The following is a 15929-nucleotide window of genomic DNA, read 5'->3' as shown; positions in this document are numbered from 1 at the left end:
GATACAACAGTCTAATTTTCTACTTGACTACCGTTTGCATCAGGATTAAAACTTCCTTCTCCAAGTTTGCTTTACATGCCCTGATTTTCTTTATGCTTCTTTTTACACACTTAACAGGTGTTAAACATTGGACACAATGTCTACATCAGATCCCTAAATGAGTGGCACAAGGAAAAAGTAAATTATAGCTTCTAGGGAGCGTCCCTGCTGTCGTTCAAGAAGCAGAGGCTGTCCAGAGAACCCCCAGGTTCGGTCCCAGCGATGATTTACAGCAGCTGTCACTACCCATGCAGAAATGTGTGCACACTCTCCTGCCTGCACTTGAAGAAGTGACTTCTGTGTTCTCAGACTATTTAAAACCTTAGTTTCTCTACAAAGAATAAGGGTTGTGGAAAAAAAATCTGAAAGTTATGACAGGAATGACCAGTGTTTATGTGGGTTTTTTCCAAACTAGCTGTGTGTTATTTTGGGGGTCACATCAGCTAAAATAAAATTTAACATGGGTGATGGAAAAGTTTAAAAATGGCCATTCATTGCAGTACAGAAGGCCAAATACTGATACCTGAATATCTGCCCATCCTGCTCTCAGAAGGAAGCATGCATGTTATTCACTGAAGAACTGATCACAGCCCAGAGTGAAAACACACATAGTGAAACATTCAAATACATGAAAATGGCGTTTCCCCATCTTTTCTTACATGAGCATTGTTTATTTCACTGTTTAGAGAGAATATTTTTATTAAAGCAGATTATATTCCAGAAGGAAAGGCTTCAACTCTGTTCCACCTGCTAGTCTGGTCCTAAAATAATGCCCTTGCTAGCTGACAACTAAGCAGACTACTAATACTAAGATTCAAGAACATCCTTCCTTATGCTTTTGCATGCCACATAGATGGCAACAAAAATTAGCTCTACCAACTCCTGATTATTATTCAAAAAGTAAATTAACAGTCAACATTGAGATAATGTAACACTTAATGCTGGTTTTACACAGCTTGCAATATCTTCCTTTAAAAAAGTTTGTTCCATAGTCATACACCAATTTTATTGTTAAAGTTATGAATACACCCTACAGTCCCCCCCCCCCCTGCAGCTTTTGAATAATGCCTTCACATCTTTGCTCAAGCCAAACAAATTCTTCTATTGCTCTCCCCAAAGCCTTGGAGGTCATTTTACTTTGTGACATTTCATAAGGCAACAAATGGGACAAGCAATTACTCTGGCACTGGGAATTTCCAAAAGGTTAAAAAAAAAATCACTCTTCAAGACACCACAGGTCTGACTGTTCTACAGTTAACTTCACTTAGAATTTTTTTCTTCCTCGCAGCAAGCCAAAATCAGGAATAACTTACAAAACAAAACCCACTAACGAATGAACAATGGGACAGAAGAAACCTCACCCTTCTTTCCCCAAACCAAACACACAAGGTCAGTTCTTTCAGCCACACTTATTCAAGCGACTTTAAGTACTCTGTTCTGAAATGCAGACTTCCCGCTGGTCACAGTGGTTCAAACTCAGGCCCTAAATATGCTTATTTGTGTTTGATTTAAAATAGACAAGATGTCCCCTTGCTATTCCTGCAAAACAGCTTTGCTAGCCATTGTCCAGGCCATCAGACAGTAGCCTTCAAAAGGCCACAATAAGAGGTCTTCAGTCGAGTGATGTCATATGGTCTTCATTTAGAAGAATCATAAGAACATTACTTCTCACAGTATTTACAAATTAAAAACATATGGCTGTAACCTCTAATACTACAAGAAATACTGCTCTTTGGGTTTGTTTTTGGCCTCAGACCTTTGAAATATGAAGCAAGCAAAGGGATTTCATCTTAATGTGTGATTCAGTCCATTTTTCTTCCAAGCTGAAAGTTGGGGGGACAGCTAAAGCTGGCATCTGAAAAAAGGGATGTGAACAGAACTATGGTAATGTACTACAGTTGGCAACTAGAGTAGCATGTATATCAAAAAGGGGTGGGGCTGGTTTAAGGCATCTACTTTCCATTAAATTTTAAAAGAAAGGTATTATATGCTGGCTTTGGTTCCTATAGAGAGTTCTATAAGTAATATATAAGCCTCTTGCATTTACTATTTAGATTCAATCAATATGGTTATCTACCTGTCAATTTTTCTTGCTCTTTAATACAGAAGGAGAACAGCCTTTTTTACAGCTAGCTCAGAAAGCACTAAGCAAATCAATACATGCAGCGATAACAGAATGATTTGAAACATGCAACAGAAGCTTATCACTTTGCAGTATCCTGAACCCATCAAAATATTTCCCTAGAAGTAAAGTGAAAATAGAAGTTTTCCATTTTTTATTCCTTAAGTGGGTGGTGATATAGATGTCGTAGGCCTTTTGGATTTGTTCCTAGCTTTGTATTTTTGGGAAAATTTCTTACATGAGCATTTGCTACTTTGCAGGAACATGAAGCCAATTTTGTAGTAAGATTTAAAAACTCTGCCTTGAGACTCAAGAATTATCTCAATTGCTCTTTATTCTCCATCCCTAAACATCCCTTTTCCCTTTATCGGAAATCCATGCATTATTCTGGGGAACTGGACATAGGGTTTTCCAGGAACGCAGCTTCTGATGTTCTCACAGACCTTAAAACCCTCTGTTTTACTCAGCGCGCTCAGTAATTTGTTCTTGAGCCCAATCTGAAAAGTACAGGCTTTCCTTCAGCTGCCACCTCCTGTGTTAGTCAATTTGAAATAATCTGTAAACATCTGATTCCTGGAGGTTTATATATATATCAAGATTCTGGATTTTAAAGCAGCAGAGATAGGATCAGCTCTTACTGTGGTCTCCAACATCTACCTTTTTTAAGAAATGCATAGGATTTACCTATGAAGCTCTCTTCGAGTGGTAATAATCATCTGCCATGATAGGATTTAAGTAAGTGGAATTCTGCATAATACAAAAGCTCTCTGCAATATTCCCAGCTTGCCACAGTTTATCAAATGTTAAATGCAAGCTCAAAATTAATATATACGTGTGTGTGTATGTAAGTATGCATTTTAGTACATACTAAAGAGACGAGAGTTAATAGGAAAGGAACAGGAAATAATGTTTACAGGTTGAAGCTTTCTATCATTTCTCTCGCAGTTTTAGCTCCAAGGCCATTGCTATCAACTCTATGTCATGAGATCTGGTGGATTTCTGCACGTGCTCCAGGAATTCACATGATGTCCCTATGGCTTCCCAGTTCATGAAGATCTGCTCCACAACTTCTGAACCTCACAGGCTGCCAGGCCTGGGCACTACTGATTACTCTCGGTTTTGCTCAAGGCACCAAACCGTAAAATGTTTTACCTTCACCATTACAAAAGAATACTGATATGAAATACAAAGCAAAAAGTTAAAAGAAACCAAGAGGATCACAAAATCACAAAGAAACCCTTCCATGACATCACTAAAAGTTTACAGAGGCTCTGCTACTTCTATTTCTCTACCAGAAATGGCCACTCATGGTGCAGTCAGGTCTGAACCAGTTCTGTGTGCATGAGCCAAGGTCTGGAAATCACAGAGCAGCACCCCCTCAAGAGGCAAGGATTAATCCATAGGTGTATAAGAGCTGCTAACTCTGTCTCCTGACCCAACCTGGTGAGCGTGTGTGAACTCACTATGAATCTCTACGACCTCAGAAATCACTAACCTATGATCCCTTGCCCAGCGGAGACATGCCAGCAGCAAGGCATTAACAATGCTGTCTGCTCCAGAGGAGCTGAAAGATGGATGGGCATCTCTGATGGCAGAATTAGGCCCAGCAAATGAGCAAAGATTCTTAGAGCAACACCTCAAGTGACACAAATTATGTTATAAAATTGATCGCTTCCTTGCACATGGCAGAATGCTTCCAGGGCACTCAACATCTTATTCCATTAAGCCATGATAAATGACATCATATTTCTACATCAATCTGAGCACTTCTTTTCAATCTGCTTGTTCAAATATTTGGTTACTTATTCCTCTCTCTCTCTGTAATATAGCAAGAACATTGCATGCCTTAATGGGTGCCATTATTGCAGGACCATCACCTAGGAATTTTATTTCTTTACAGAATTCCTCATCTTAAGAACAATCAAAACATTGAGAGAATCACTAAAAACCTTTTGGTGTGCATTCTATCTTCATACATTCAGCAACTTGAAAAAATGGACTCAGATATACAGGAAAACCACAGAACAAATTATGGAGAAATGCCACAAAACAGTAACTCTCCTATTGCTAGCTTAAAGAAGATCACCACCAGCACCTGGAACAGTGCAAAGATGGAAACCTATGGAGTAGGAACAAAACTGTTTCAAGCAGATCACTATGGCTCGAGGTGGCCTGGGAAGGTCCATAAATTGATAAGCACCACCAAAGGATCATAAGCCTCCACATCAATTGTATAAAGATTACAACAGAGCCACTCACTGCAGTCATTCTGAAAAGGTTATGGGTTTCACAGGTGTGCACTGTCAGTTCTGATTAAGCTTAAACTAAACCAGTTATCTGTAACGTTGGATTGGAAGAAGTTTTATAGCTGAATGCAAGCTAAATCAAATTCAGGATACACATCTGTGGAAAAACACAGAGGGTCAAAGTTCACAGTCCTGACACAGGTGAGAAAATTCCACCCTCCAAACTCTGGAGATTCGTAAAAGATCCATCAGTCTGGCTATTGTCCTCTGTTCTGTCTCAGAAAGGAAAGTTATTTTGTCACAGCTTTGGGTTATCTTTCCCTCTTCAACTTAGCATTCACTCTCAAAATGCAGACTGCTTTAAGATTATCTACTTTCATTTCTAAATTGCCTAGAGTTTATCATTTATCTGAACATAAATGAAATTAATTATACACTATACTTTCCACTACACAGGATATAAACTAAAGCAGCAACAAATTCATAATGCAATATTTCATCTTTGCAACTAGGAATCTTTCAAATAACAACCATCCACATCAGAGGTTCCAAGAGCTATGCAAGAAGAATGTGGGTGAAATTTTGCACCCAAAAAACATTGTTAACAACTCATTTGATTTCACAGTGCCATGATTTCACTCAAAAAGTAAAGAAATTAAAAATGCATTCTTAATAATTGACACAAATTGCAAAAGGTACATTTTATTTCCAAAACTACTTCACATTAATGCTACACTGTAAACTGCTTCTATTGACTCATAGTCTTAATAGATGGCAAGAGCAAAAAAAAAGTATTTGCTTTTGCAACATCATTATTTCCTTTGTGTGCAATTATTTACTTGCGAAACAATGCTAGTGACAAATCACAGCAGACTCTGAAGTCATCTACACCAGCAGATTTTTAACCCAAGGTAAAAATAAACAGAAACATCTGCAAAGTAATCTTGCAGAAAGCTACGTTTATTAACGAATACATTTTCTAATAAAACACCATCTGCAAGCAACCCTCAGCTTCCACTTGATATAAATAGGCCTTTTACTGTTTTCAGATGCAGTTCCCAGAAAATTATTCCAAGCTCTACTGCAAAACACATCAGTCTTTGTTGCTGCCTGGAATGTTAATAAATAACATCAAGTTTTTAAATAGTCAAACAAATTATTGGCTTGAAACAATTATTCCAATAGAAAAAGCTGATCTTTTGCAATAAAGTGGTTTAAGAATGCATCACTCCTCATTCCTAGGATAAAAATATTAAGAAGCAGGAAAATATTTTTGGGAAAACAGAAAGCTATGAAAAACCCATCTTGCAATTCTGCCTATGCATACACTGTACACCTACCTTCCAAAGATTACTGGTTTGGAGAAACTCAGAGTTAGAGAAAAAAATATACAGAGTATAAAATAGCGCAATCTGTATCCTTATCATATGATTGTGCTTGGAATGGACATGAATGTGAACCTCATGGGACTACTGTTCTGACCAGCAACACAAAATTCAACAGCTTAAACTGTTGGTTGCAGAGATTGGAACTGAATCCCAGTATTGAGAGCTCTTCAAAATGCATAAAAGCTTCAATGGGACACATTTTCTTAAGCATTATTCTCAAATTTAAGTCACATTAATTCCAATAAAAAGAAAAAAAGTAATTTAGCAAACTCTGCATATAAACTCCTTACTGGCAGGCCTGCTTAGTACCACTGAAATTTTAACACTGCCATTTTTCCTTAAGAGTTTAAAATGACAATCTGTCCATCCATCTACCCACTAACTGAGAACTCAAGAGTGAAAATTGCAGATGAACTGAGATATTAGAGTTTCCTGTCCAGAACCAGTATAACTGGTATACATATATTACACCCAACAGAGATCCAGCCTTTCAATATTAATCGCAAACAAGAAATGTAGTATTCCAAACTGTGCTTTAAAAACACATTAAATATTTCTACTGGGACTACCACATCAAACTGCCAAAAGAAGCCATGCACATTCTCAAAAAGGAAGGTTTTACTCTGTAATTCCTGTAAATGCAACTGTGTATTTCCAGAGAAAAATATTTAGCGAATGCAATACTCAAGCAGTACTAGAGAGAAGATATTTTAAACCACTTACTTCACTAACAGGAGGAATGTTGAGCTTTGGTACTTTGTTCTTTGAACTAGGAGTGTTCACTTTTCCTTCCAGCAGTGTTCCGAAGGACTGATTTCCATATCCACTCTCAATTTCTATTGGGGGTTTCAATTCAGGTGAGTCATTGGGTACCTGGTCCTGACCGTCCATAGGCCTGACATAAGCTGTAGGCTTTTGCTGGACCATGCTGTTTTTACAGTGAAGTCCTGGTGGGAAATTTTGAGTTGAAAGACCATTGTTTGCAGTTAACAAAGAAGTGGAAGGAACTGGAGATCCAGGACCATGGCCTACAAACTCAAGCTCTGAGGGTGACTTCGAATGAGTGTTTTCTTTGTAAGTGTGTTCTCCAGGTGCTGACTTAGCATGAGTGTGCCTCCTTGAATGTGAAGATGTTGCCATAGCATTTGCTTCATCAGTTCCTCCACTTTTATGCTGCTCACTCTGGCAATTATAGAGATCTTCATACCTGCCCTGTGACTGGTCATGAGAAGAGCTGTGCTTTGTCCGACTCTGCTGACCACTGGACTGGCTGGGCTGAGCCCCACTGGAGTTGTGACCACTGCGGGACCAGTCTGTCCTTGACTTCCTGCTGCTCTGGTGGCTGTGTAGCAAAGTAGAATTAGATGACAATGAAGAAGGCGGTGGCATTGATGTTGATGAGTTGCCACTAATCTGATGAGATGGGATCATCCTGTTCCTTGGTTCTGGGAAAAAGTTCTGCTCATTTTTGTCAATGGGTGTCTGTGGGACAGAATTCTTTGGGATTCCTACAAGGTGGCTCTGGTTGGAGTGGTTGGTTAACAGATCCTTCATCTCATCATAATTTCCCAATGTGTTCTGGACACGGTTTGCAAGGGCGTCGCCTTTATTTGTCTAAAATATATACATATAAAAAAAAAAAGAGACGAGAAAAGCATAAGTAAATTCCTGTTTTACAAGTTACTCAGAATAGTTGTCTTAGAAGATGGCAAATGTTAGCTGTTTAATGGTGTCATGCTGACATTTAATTAAATTTCAATTACATTTTGCATACGTTATGTAAGAAAAACCTATCAATAACTGTGTTCAAAGAATCTCTTGAAATGGGTTTGCATCAGTAACACTTGTCTACTGCTTTCCATTTTCTTAAATATGCTCTCAGAGAAGTGTTGAAATTGCATCAGTTATGGATGTTAGGCGCAAAATAAGCTGGGTTTGTGTTAGAGACATTGGGCTTGTACATTTCATATAGTGCAAAACACAAAACTACAATTACTGGCTACTGAGCATTTGAATTGTAATCACACAGTTGATATAAGCATGTTATTGCTCTTTGACCTCCAGTCCTGCCATAAGTAGAGCTGGGTAGTCTGCAACAGCACCGAACTCTTCACTCCAGTTTAACTTCAATTACTTTTACACAGAAAGTACAGTTTGACGTGAAGTGCAGAGAAAAAAAACCTTCTACTACATGTTATGGTAGGTTCAACTAAAAGATCATTCAAAAATATTTTCTCATAGAACATACATAGACATGATTGCCACATTCGTAATCATTGGGATTCTTCCACTGTCTGCAGACTGGTTATATTTCTTAATCCTGCTTTTCTTTGATTTCCAGTTATTATTACATAAATACTTTCACTGCTATTATACTTTTCCTTTTAAAACATGAAGTTGTTTTTTTTCCTTTTCCCTTTCACTTGTACGAAACTGGACAAATAAGCTGGAAGATGTAATTAATACACAGCTGATTTCCTCTCTTCCTGTTCTAACTCACCCCACAGAGATGCAAAGCAGCAGCCTTCCTACTGACCTTTCTGTTCCATTGAAGTGACCAGCAGAGAACTAAAACATCTTATTCCCCATGCTCATGGCTTTACAAGACTCAAAGGATAAAAAAAAAAAAAGCCAAACTACAGTGCCTGTTCAAGCAGATGGTTCACTTCTACAGCCTGGGATTAAACGACAAAGTTATGTCATGATACAGCCAACTCTACTTCTGTTTGGAGGGGTTTTTTCACTCAATAAAACAAGTGGTGCCACAGTCCAATGGCACCTTAACACCAGGCCATAAAGATGAGGAAAATCATCATTAGGAACTTGTGCTTGATTAGAGAGAGTCACAGTTCTTTGGTGAGGGATCCTACTATGCCCCAATCCCATTTAGCTCAAGTATTAAAGAGAACTTTGAGAGATGAAAAAAATTCATGCATGGATTTCTCCTGAAATATCTACTTACATTAACCACTGCTGAACTAGTCAGAGGTTGAGAAGAGTACTGAACATGCCATAAAAAATGTTTTAAAAAACAAGGTACTAAATGCAAATTTCCTTTTGCTCATTCTCAGGGATTGCAACATATATTAGCACTGCACTGAGACAGTGATTTTAAAATTAATTTTTCAATGTTGTTTCTGTCTCTAAACATTTTGCTAGTGCTCCTAACTGACACAGTTAGTAATCCCAGTTGTGGAGAACCACGAATCACTTTAATTCACTAAGTCCCTAGGTTGGTCATTTTAGTGGCAAAAATTATATTCTAGCTAAGCCAAGAATAAGCTCTTTGTATATGAGCAGTCTCCTTCAACTGAGTTGCACATTGAGCTGTTTGGGTAGCAGCCAAAACCAGGCTTTCTCTGTTCAACCCCCAAGTTTAAAACAAGGAGATTCCATTGTGCTTAAGGGCCCAGCAGGAATTATGATTCGAAGTCTAAACACTTACATACTTGTTCTGTTTCCTCTTTGCCCAAACACTTTAACTCCTTATGAGACAGAACATAGGAAATAACAGTATCAGAAAAAGCCTTCACCGCTGTGTCTCAGCTACACTTCCAGAGACCATTTATCTTACTCTCCAGAAAGCACAAGTTGGGGAAAAAAAAAGTACTGACAGCATATTGTAACTGCAACACTTCAACATCCCAGCACACTAAATTACTCTCGTCTAGATCTTCAGAGAAAATGTTTTAACTTGAAACCAGATATTTTCAATAATTTTGTTAGAGGTACCTAATTCTCTCAGTGAATTTTCTTTTACATGTCACATGATGATAAATATAACTTTGCTAGATAGTAACTCTATTTTATGCCTAATTTTCACATCCGGGGGATAAAAGACATTTTATAAATGTTAGGTGTTAATATTATTAGTCATAGTGCTTTACAGGGAAAAATAATAGTAATAATAAAAATATATTTATTGAAAACCTTGGAGATTAAATTGTTTTAAACATGCTTAGTGTATTTTAAGTACACTAAAACTCATATCCAACGCTAACTGAAGTCAATGGAGGGATAATTACTCTCTTCAGTGGCCTTTGGACCAGACTGCAAACTGAAAAATACATTATTAATGGTAATTTGGCTTAAACTTAAATGAAATTAGAGCACATACAACTAATCTCAGACTTAGGCATCATATCACAATCTCAGCAATGTACTGCACTATTCTATCAGCATTTAAGACATAAGGCATAACATTAATGTTTTTACTTTATTTCCACAACAAATTCAGGGCTCTCACAAGAAGCACAGGATTCTTCACAGGCCCAGATATCAGCAAGAGAAACACAAAATCCAGTCATAATTCCTGCTTGCTCTTTGTTACTTCCAGACTGGGGACAATTTCTACCTTCATATGCTGGATAATTGGCTGATTTCTTAAAGAAAACCTCTGTACGTCTTATTTTTTGAACAGCATGCTGAATCACAATTTTGTTGCTATCAAGGAAATGCAGTATTTTGAGTATTCCAAGGCATAAATTATATGCCTGGTTTATGACTCATGCCTAGTAACATTCCCCCTCATTCTAGGCTTCTGTTAATTTAAGAAATGCACATCTTCCTGCATTTGCCTCTATTTCTTTCAAAAGCTATCTGTAATAGAATCTTACTGGATGACTAATTTGCTAGCTAGGTATTGCATTATAGTTTTACAAAGAAAAGAATGAATGCACTCAAATAGGCCCCATTTACAAGTGTTTTGTGAAAATTTGTGTGAAACTTGAGGTTTCATAATTCGTTCACTTCCTTATGCCTCACAGTTAATCTAACCTTCACGGATTAGAAGCTGAGATCTCTTTTATGTTAAGCTTGAAAAGCATGGAGGGGCTTTACCTGAAAAAGATAAATGATTTAATGTTCACCAAAGGCTTCACAATGGAAATGCTGCCCATTGGGATCTCTTTCTCAAGCTGAACTCCTCTGAGGCAATTCCTTTGAAAAGTAACAAAAATACCCCTACTGTTTTCTTTTAAAATATTCATCTCTGCATAATTCAAAACATTAGTAGGTATCAACAAATGCGTAGTAAAATTAGAGGTTCTCGCAGGAAAACTCCGACATTGCTTTTTCAATGTCTATTGCTGTTACACTGCAGACCCTTCTCTGATCCCTTCTGCAAAAACAAGTCTGAACAGGTTGCACCAGGGTTTGAAGGCAGAACCTACAACTCGCATTAAAGAGCAACACAACCCCTACTGCCTGACCTCCCCAGAATAATGCTGGATGTCATCACATTGTCAAAGGTGTTGTTTTCCCACATGAGACAGTGGGGCTTCAAAATGAGACATTTATCTTTTAACAAGCATGGAGAAATGTATTTTATACACCCACAGAAATAAGTACCTCCTTTCATCTAAGTGCACACATACATAAACTACAAAGAATCAATGTAGAAACACACATTTGTCCAAAACTATAATGAACACCTACGTTTTATTTGACAGTGGGAAAGAAAGAGACTGCAACAGCTAGAGCAGAGAGATGATAGATGAAGGCAGATACTCCACACATCTCATGATGCACAATGGCAGTAGACTCCATCAGAAAATCTGAGCTCCTTTCTTTGTGCAACTTTTAATATCCTCTATTTCTTAGTGCAGACTTAAAACAGCTGCCAGCTGTTCAGTCTTTAAAACTTCAGAAACAGCAGTGGTGGTATGCCCTACCCTGACAGTCCCTCCTCTGGATACTGTTGAAGAAAATGAGGAAGGAATGATAAACAAGTAAGGACACTAGGTGTGGGAATAAAAGAAAGAAAAAGAGATGTTTCCTATTCCTGAGCCCTGCTATTCCCAACCTTCTCTTTGTCACTGTAGTCTCCATGTTAGCTCCCACCCTGAGATCTTTCAGAAATGTACCATCTGTACCATGAGCTGATGCTCATCAGCAGAGACAACCCAGTGAGGATGTGGACCTTGGGCCCATCACAGGCCACAACAGTTTACTGGACAGTGTTTTCTCTCACTCTGTCCCCAAAAGGGACAAATGCAGCTTCTTGTGTGCACAAGGCCTTGAGTCTCACGAATGCAGAAACATCTGGTCATCTCAAAATAGAAAAGAAATTCAAACTGCACATGCAGGATATTTGTTCTCACATCAGGGTCTCTTCATTTTGTTTTAGAATAAATGCAAATAAACCCCTGAATTTAATTTTGCACTTTGTTAAGAATAAAAATCACTACATACCCACTAAGAGTTACATTCAGCTTTTATTAGTGCCTAGGAAGCTCTACTGTGGCTGGGTCTTAGCAATACAGAACTTAAAAAGGAAACAGTGGTCTATCACTTCATCCCTTTTTTTCCTCCTAGTGTAAAGATGGCAAGACCTAGCTTTCTCATTTAGCTTTGCTTCTACCTGTTTTTTTTTTTTTCAAATTTAAGACTGATTTAACTACTAACTATTTAACTACTTTTGCATGCAATTTCCTGTCAGTTTTTATCTTTTACGATTTATAATTATAATGTTTTTCTAGGGTGGTATTGTATTATGTTTTGCTTAATTACATGAAGTTACAAACTTCTCTGCCAAGTAGGTGAAAAGCAACTAAAAAAAAATTGCCCAGAAAGACTGTCAGGATATTTTTTGGCTTCTTAGTCATTCTGTTTTTGAAAAGAAACCACATATTCTGTGTACACCTGGTGAAAATACACACACACTAAATAGATCTAAAATCAGATATTGTTATTCTTACTATATAATAGATACTGGTAATGTATGATTTTAGGTTTTGCCACAGATTTTTGCAGTTTTGCATTTTGGTCTACCTCCTGAAATTCAAATGACCACTTACATTAGTCTAATGGAAATATCCATACAATATTTATAATAATATTGAGCAGCTACATGGACTAGTAGTGTTCCATAGGATTAATTCAGCATGGTATCAGTAATTTACCAAGTATCTGTCACAGGTAAGGGATCTCTCAGCCTTGGGCAAGGAAAGAATCTTTATCCCTGAGAGGCATCCCTGCTCAAGCAGAGGGTCACCTGGGGCACAGTGCAGCTGCACTTCAGGCAGAGATCAAATTGGGCTCATCTTGGTGGTGATATTTACAGGGTAAAGTAGTTGTCTGCTGATCAATAGAACAGACAAGAGAGACATCTTCACTTTAGCTTTGGTATCTTGTCCTGCACCCCCTTGAACATGAGCCAGGGGTTTTCCACTTGGCATGTTCACACCAAGGAAGAAAGGCCAGTTGCTCCTCAGCCAGACTGAACCAAAGTACAGCCAGGAGTGGAGTGCATCTATCACACTTTCGTGGCCTATAATTATTAGACACCATTTGATAATAATGGCAGACTTTTCTCATCTTTTTTGGGTGATTTTCAAAGAGCCCTCATCCTCCCTTATAGCTGCTAACAATGTAAAATGGAAAGATGAAGTGGTGGCCTTTCAATGGATGTCACTGATTGGGAGGAGAAAGAGATATGGAAATTTACATTCTGATGAATTCTTTAGGGAATGTTTTACTGAAAATCAAAGCAGCAGAAATCATAAAGGGGGACATCCCTTGGTGATGAAAATCTCAGGCAGCAAAGCTCCTTAGAGAGAATAAGACTTGTAACAAAAGTCCCTTTTATACCCTTGTTATGCTCCCCAAAGATTCAATCTCCCAAAAGAATTCTTTGGATGGTTATGATTGCACAAGAAAGATTATGGACTCATTATTTATATAGAGGACATTGGTTTTAACAACTCAGATATATTTTCTTCTTAAAAATGAAAGAACTTAGTATTAGCTTTGTAAGTACAAACTCACTTGCAGAAATACCAGCTGCACATACTTCTACTGAAGGACTTTGCTGTGTGTTAAGAGGAAGAAATCTTGAACTGGAGTGTAACCAAAACTCCTGATTCTGCCAATGCAACCTGGGCAGGACATTCAGTTTGCTCTGCTGCCATACGCTGATTTGGATAATCAGTGTACCCAAGAATGCAAGGACCAAGGCAGATGCAATACTTCAATTTCTTAAAGGTGATGAGATGCTTTACTTGTACTTGTGTAAGACTCTCTGAAAACACAAAACATAACAATGTAATTTACCTTGTAGGGTTCCCCGAAGAGGTTAAAACCTGAAGCAAAGAGATCTTCATCTTGCTGGACTTCCTGGTTTCTTCTCTCCCATTCCTTCCGCTTAAGTGCACTCCGGTCTTGCTCATAGTGACTGGAGAAAGACAAAAATGACAACACATTATTTTCCCCATAATTTTGTTACATGTTTATTACTATCAGTAATAGCAACAAGACATCAGAAACAATGCAACTCCTGAGGGCAATTCTGAAAGAAACAGCCACTGAATAATTTTCCCAAATTTAAATCTGGAATCTTAAAACTGCGTAAAATTGGGCAGTAGGGCAGTCAGTACACTTCTAAAATGGAAAATGTTTCAATGAAACTATGAAAATACTGTTTACAAATTAACAGAGCATTATGCAGAAGAATAAAATACACTTTAACATCCTTGTACTAACAGCCTGTAAACACATGTGCACCTGCACACAAACGCACACACGCGTGCCCACAAAGGATGAGTCTATGCAGGGAAAGCAAATGTGAAGGCAAGGAAGCACAGCAACATCTACAAATCCATTACACTAACCATCCATCCCAAGGCTCCAGTTCAGCCTCATGTGATTTGGACCACCTAATTCTGTCCCACTTCTGGTTAAAATTTATGTATGGCTTCATTGTAGATGTCAAGGAGGGGTTAATAAGTGTTTTGTAGAAACAGGCTGCTGGAAGAGATTTTAGGATAGTTGATTCCAGTATCAGATAATTCTGCACACAAATACAAAAAAGGATCTAGCACCTCGGTGTAGCAATGGTGAGTGGCACTTATCTGTGTGTCAGCTTGCTTTGTGCACCTGCCAGACCTAGATGACAGGCTGAGAGACCACATTCACTTCTCCCCTGAATAACACTGAAGTACTTTGGTCTCTTGGCTCTGCAAACTACCTCCTGCTCCTCTGAGGGAAGAGATATAATTAAAACCCTGAAGGAGAGGGGAAAATAGCAAAGGAAAGAGGAAAGGAAAAGATGCATACTTCAACTTGCACTGACAAGCTCTCATGTGACAAGCATTAAGGGACACTTCTGTGCTTTCAATCCGCATTTGATTTGTTATGAGGCTTTTGGCTCTGCTTTGTGTCAGTTAATTAGCTCCCGAATTGACAAACTGAACAGCAGATTTGGTGCATGCCCTGATGTTATCTGCAGTAAGCATAATCTCCCTGATAGATCCTGGCCATACATGCACACATCCACACACAGCCCGTGTACAGATGCTTACATACAAAAACACATATTCCAGCTGTAACAAAGAACAATTAATTCTCCTATCTCTGGCAAGAATGAATTAAATCTCCACAGAGCTCCACTGCACTTGGAAGATAACCAGATATCTACAACTTTTGCCTTTTTAGCTCAGCGTGATGTTGTATTGAAAGCTTCACACCAAGAGATATAATGAGGAATGAACTGCACAGTGATGAGGCTTTAACAGTGTATAAAGTCACTGATTTCTGAGTGAAACCACAATTACTAATTTGAAGCACCAGCTAATTAAAACCACAGCTATGTATTTAGCCTCTTGTTATACCTACTGCAGTTTATAATTATGAGGACCTCTTTATCTACTCAATTAAAGTTCTTATGATTCAGGCAGGTTGTGTTTGAACCTGCAAGCCCTGTGGAGAGCACAGGAAAGCATATGTCTATTGCCTGATGACTCCACATACCCTTACACTTATACACTTGCATATTGTACAGGCAAAAAAAAAAAAAAAAAAGAAAAGGAAAAAAAAAGAAATAAAAGACATGCCACAATGAGATTTCAAAATAAAAAATATGAATTAATAATTGGTTTTAGCAATTCAAGACCACTCAGACTTGGATTGAATAAGGCTTGATTATGGCTTGTAAACTGAATGCAAAGCCACCTACACAGGCTGAGCTGAATGATTTCCATCCACATTTTCTTTCTACAAATTAGAAGGCTGAAAACATGCCATGTTTTGTTTTATTTAATTTAATTGTTTATAACACCTCCTGATGTACTGACATCACTAACACCAAGCACAAGCTCCAGAACACTGTTATAATCAATGCTGTTTTTTGTAGAAGGT

At 38.1% G+C, this 15929-nt stretch overlaps 1 protein-coding gene across 1 annotated transcript in view; it reads right to left on the bottom strand.

Moving 5' to 3' along the window:
• Positions 1-15929, bottom strand: part of AFF2 (ALF transcription elongation factor 2) — a 253106-nt gene that overhangs the window by 225482 nt on the left and 11695 nt on the right. The window contains exons 3-4 of the mRNA XM_062503175.1: positions 13848-13968; positions 6519-7409 (exon numbers count right to left, since the gene is read on the bottom strand). Of these exons, the coding sequence (XP_062359159.1) occupies positions 6519-7409; positions 13848-13968 (1012 nt within the window). The remainder of the gene's footprint in view (positions 1-6518; positions 7410-13847; positions 13969-15929) is intronic.

This window comes from Cinclus cinclus, chromosome 15 (assembly GCF_963662255.1).
Source record: "Cinclus cinclus chromosome 15, bCinCin1.1, whole genome shotgun sequence".
NCBI lineage: Eukaryota > Metazoa > Chordata > Aves > Passeriformes > Cinclidae > Cinclus > Cinclus cinclus.
Note: the sequence above shows the minus strand (reverse complement) of the source record. Positions and strands in the feature narration are given on the sequence as shown.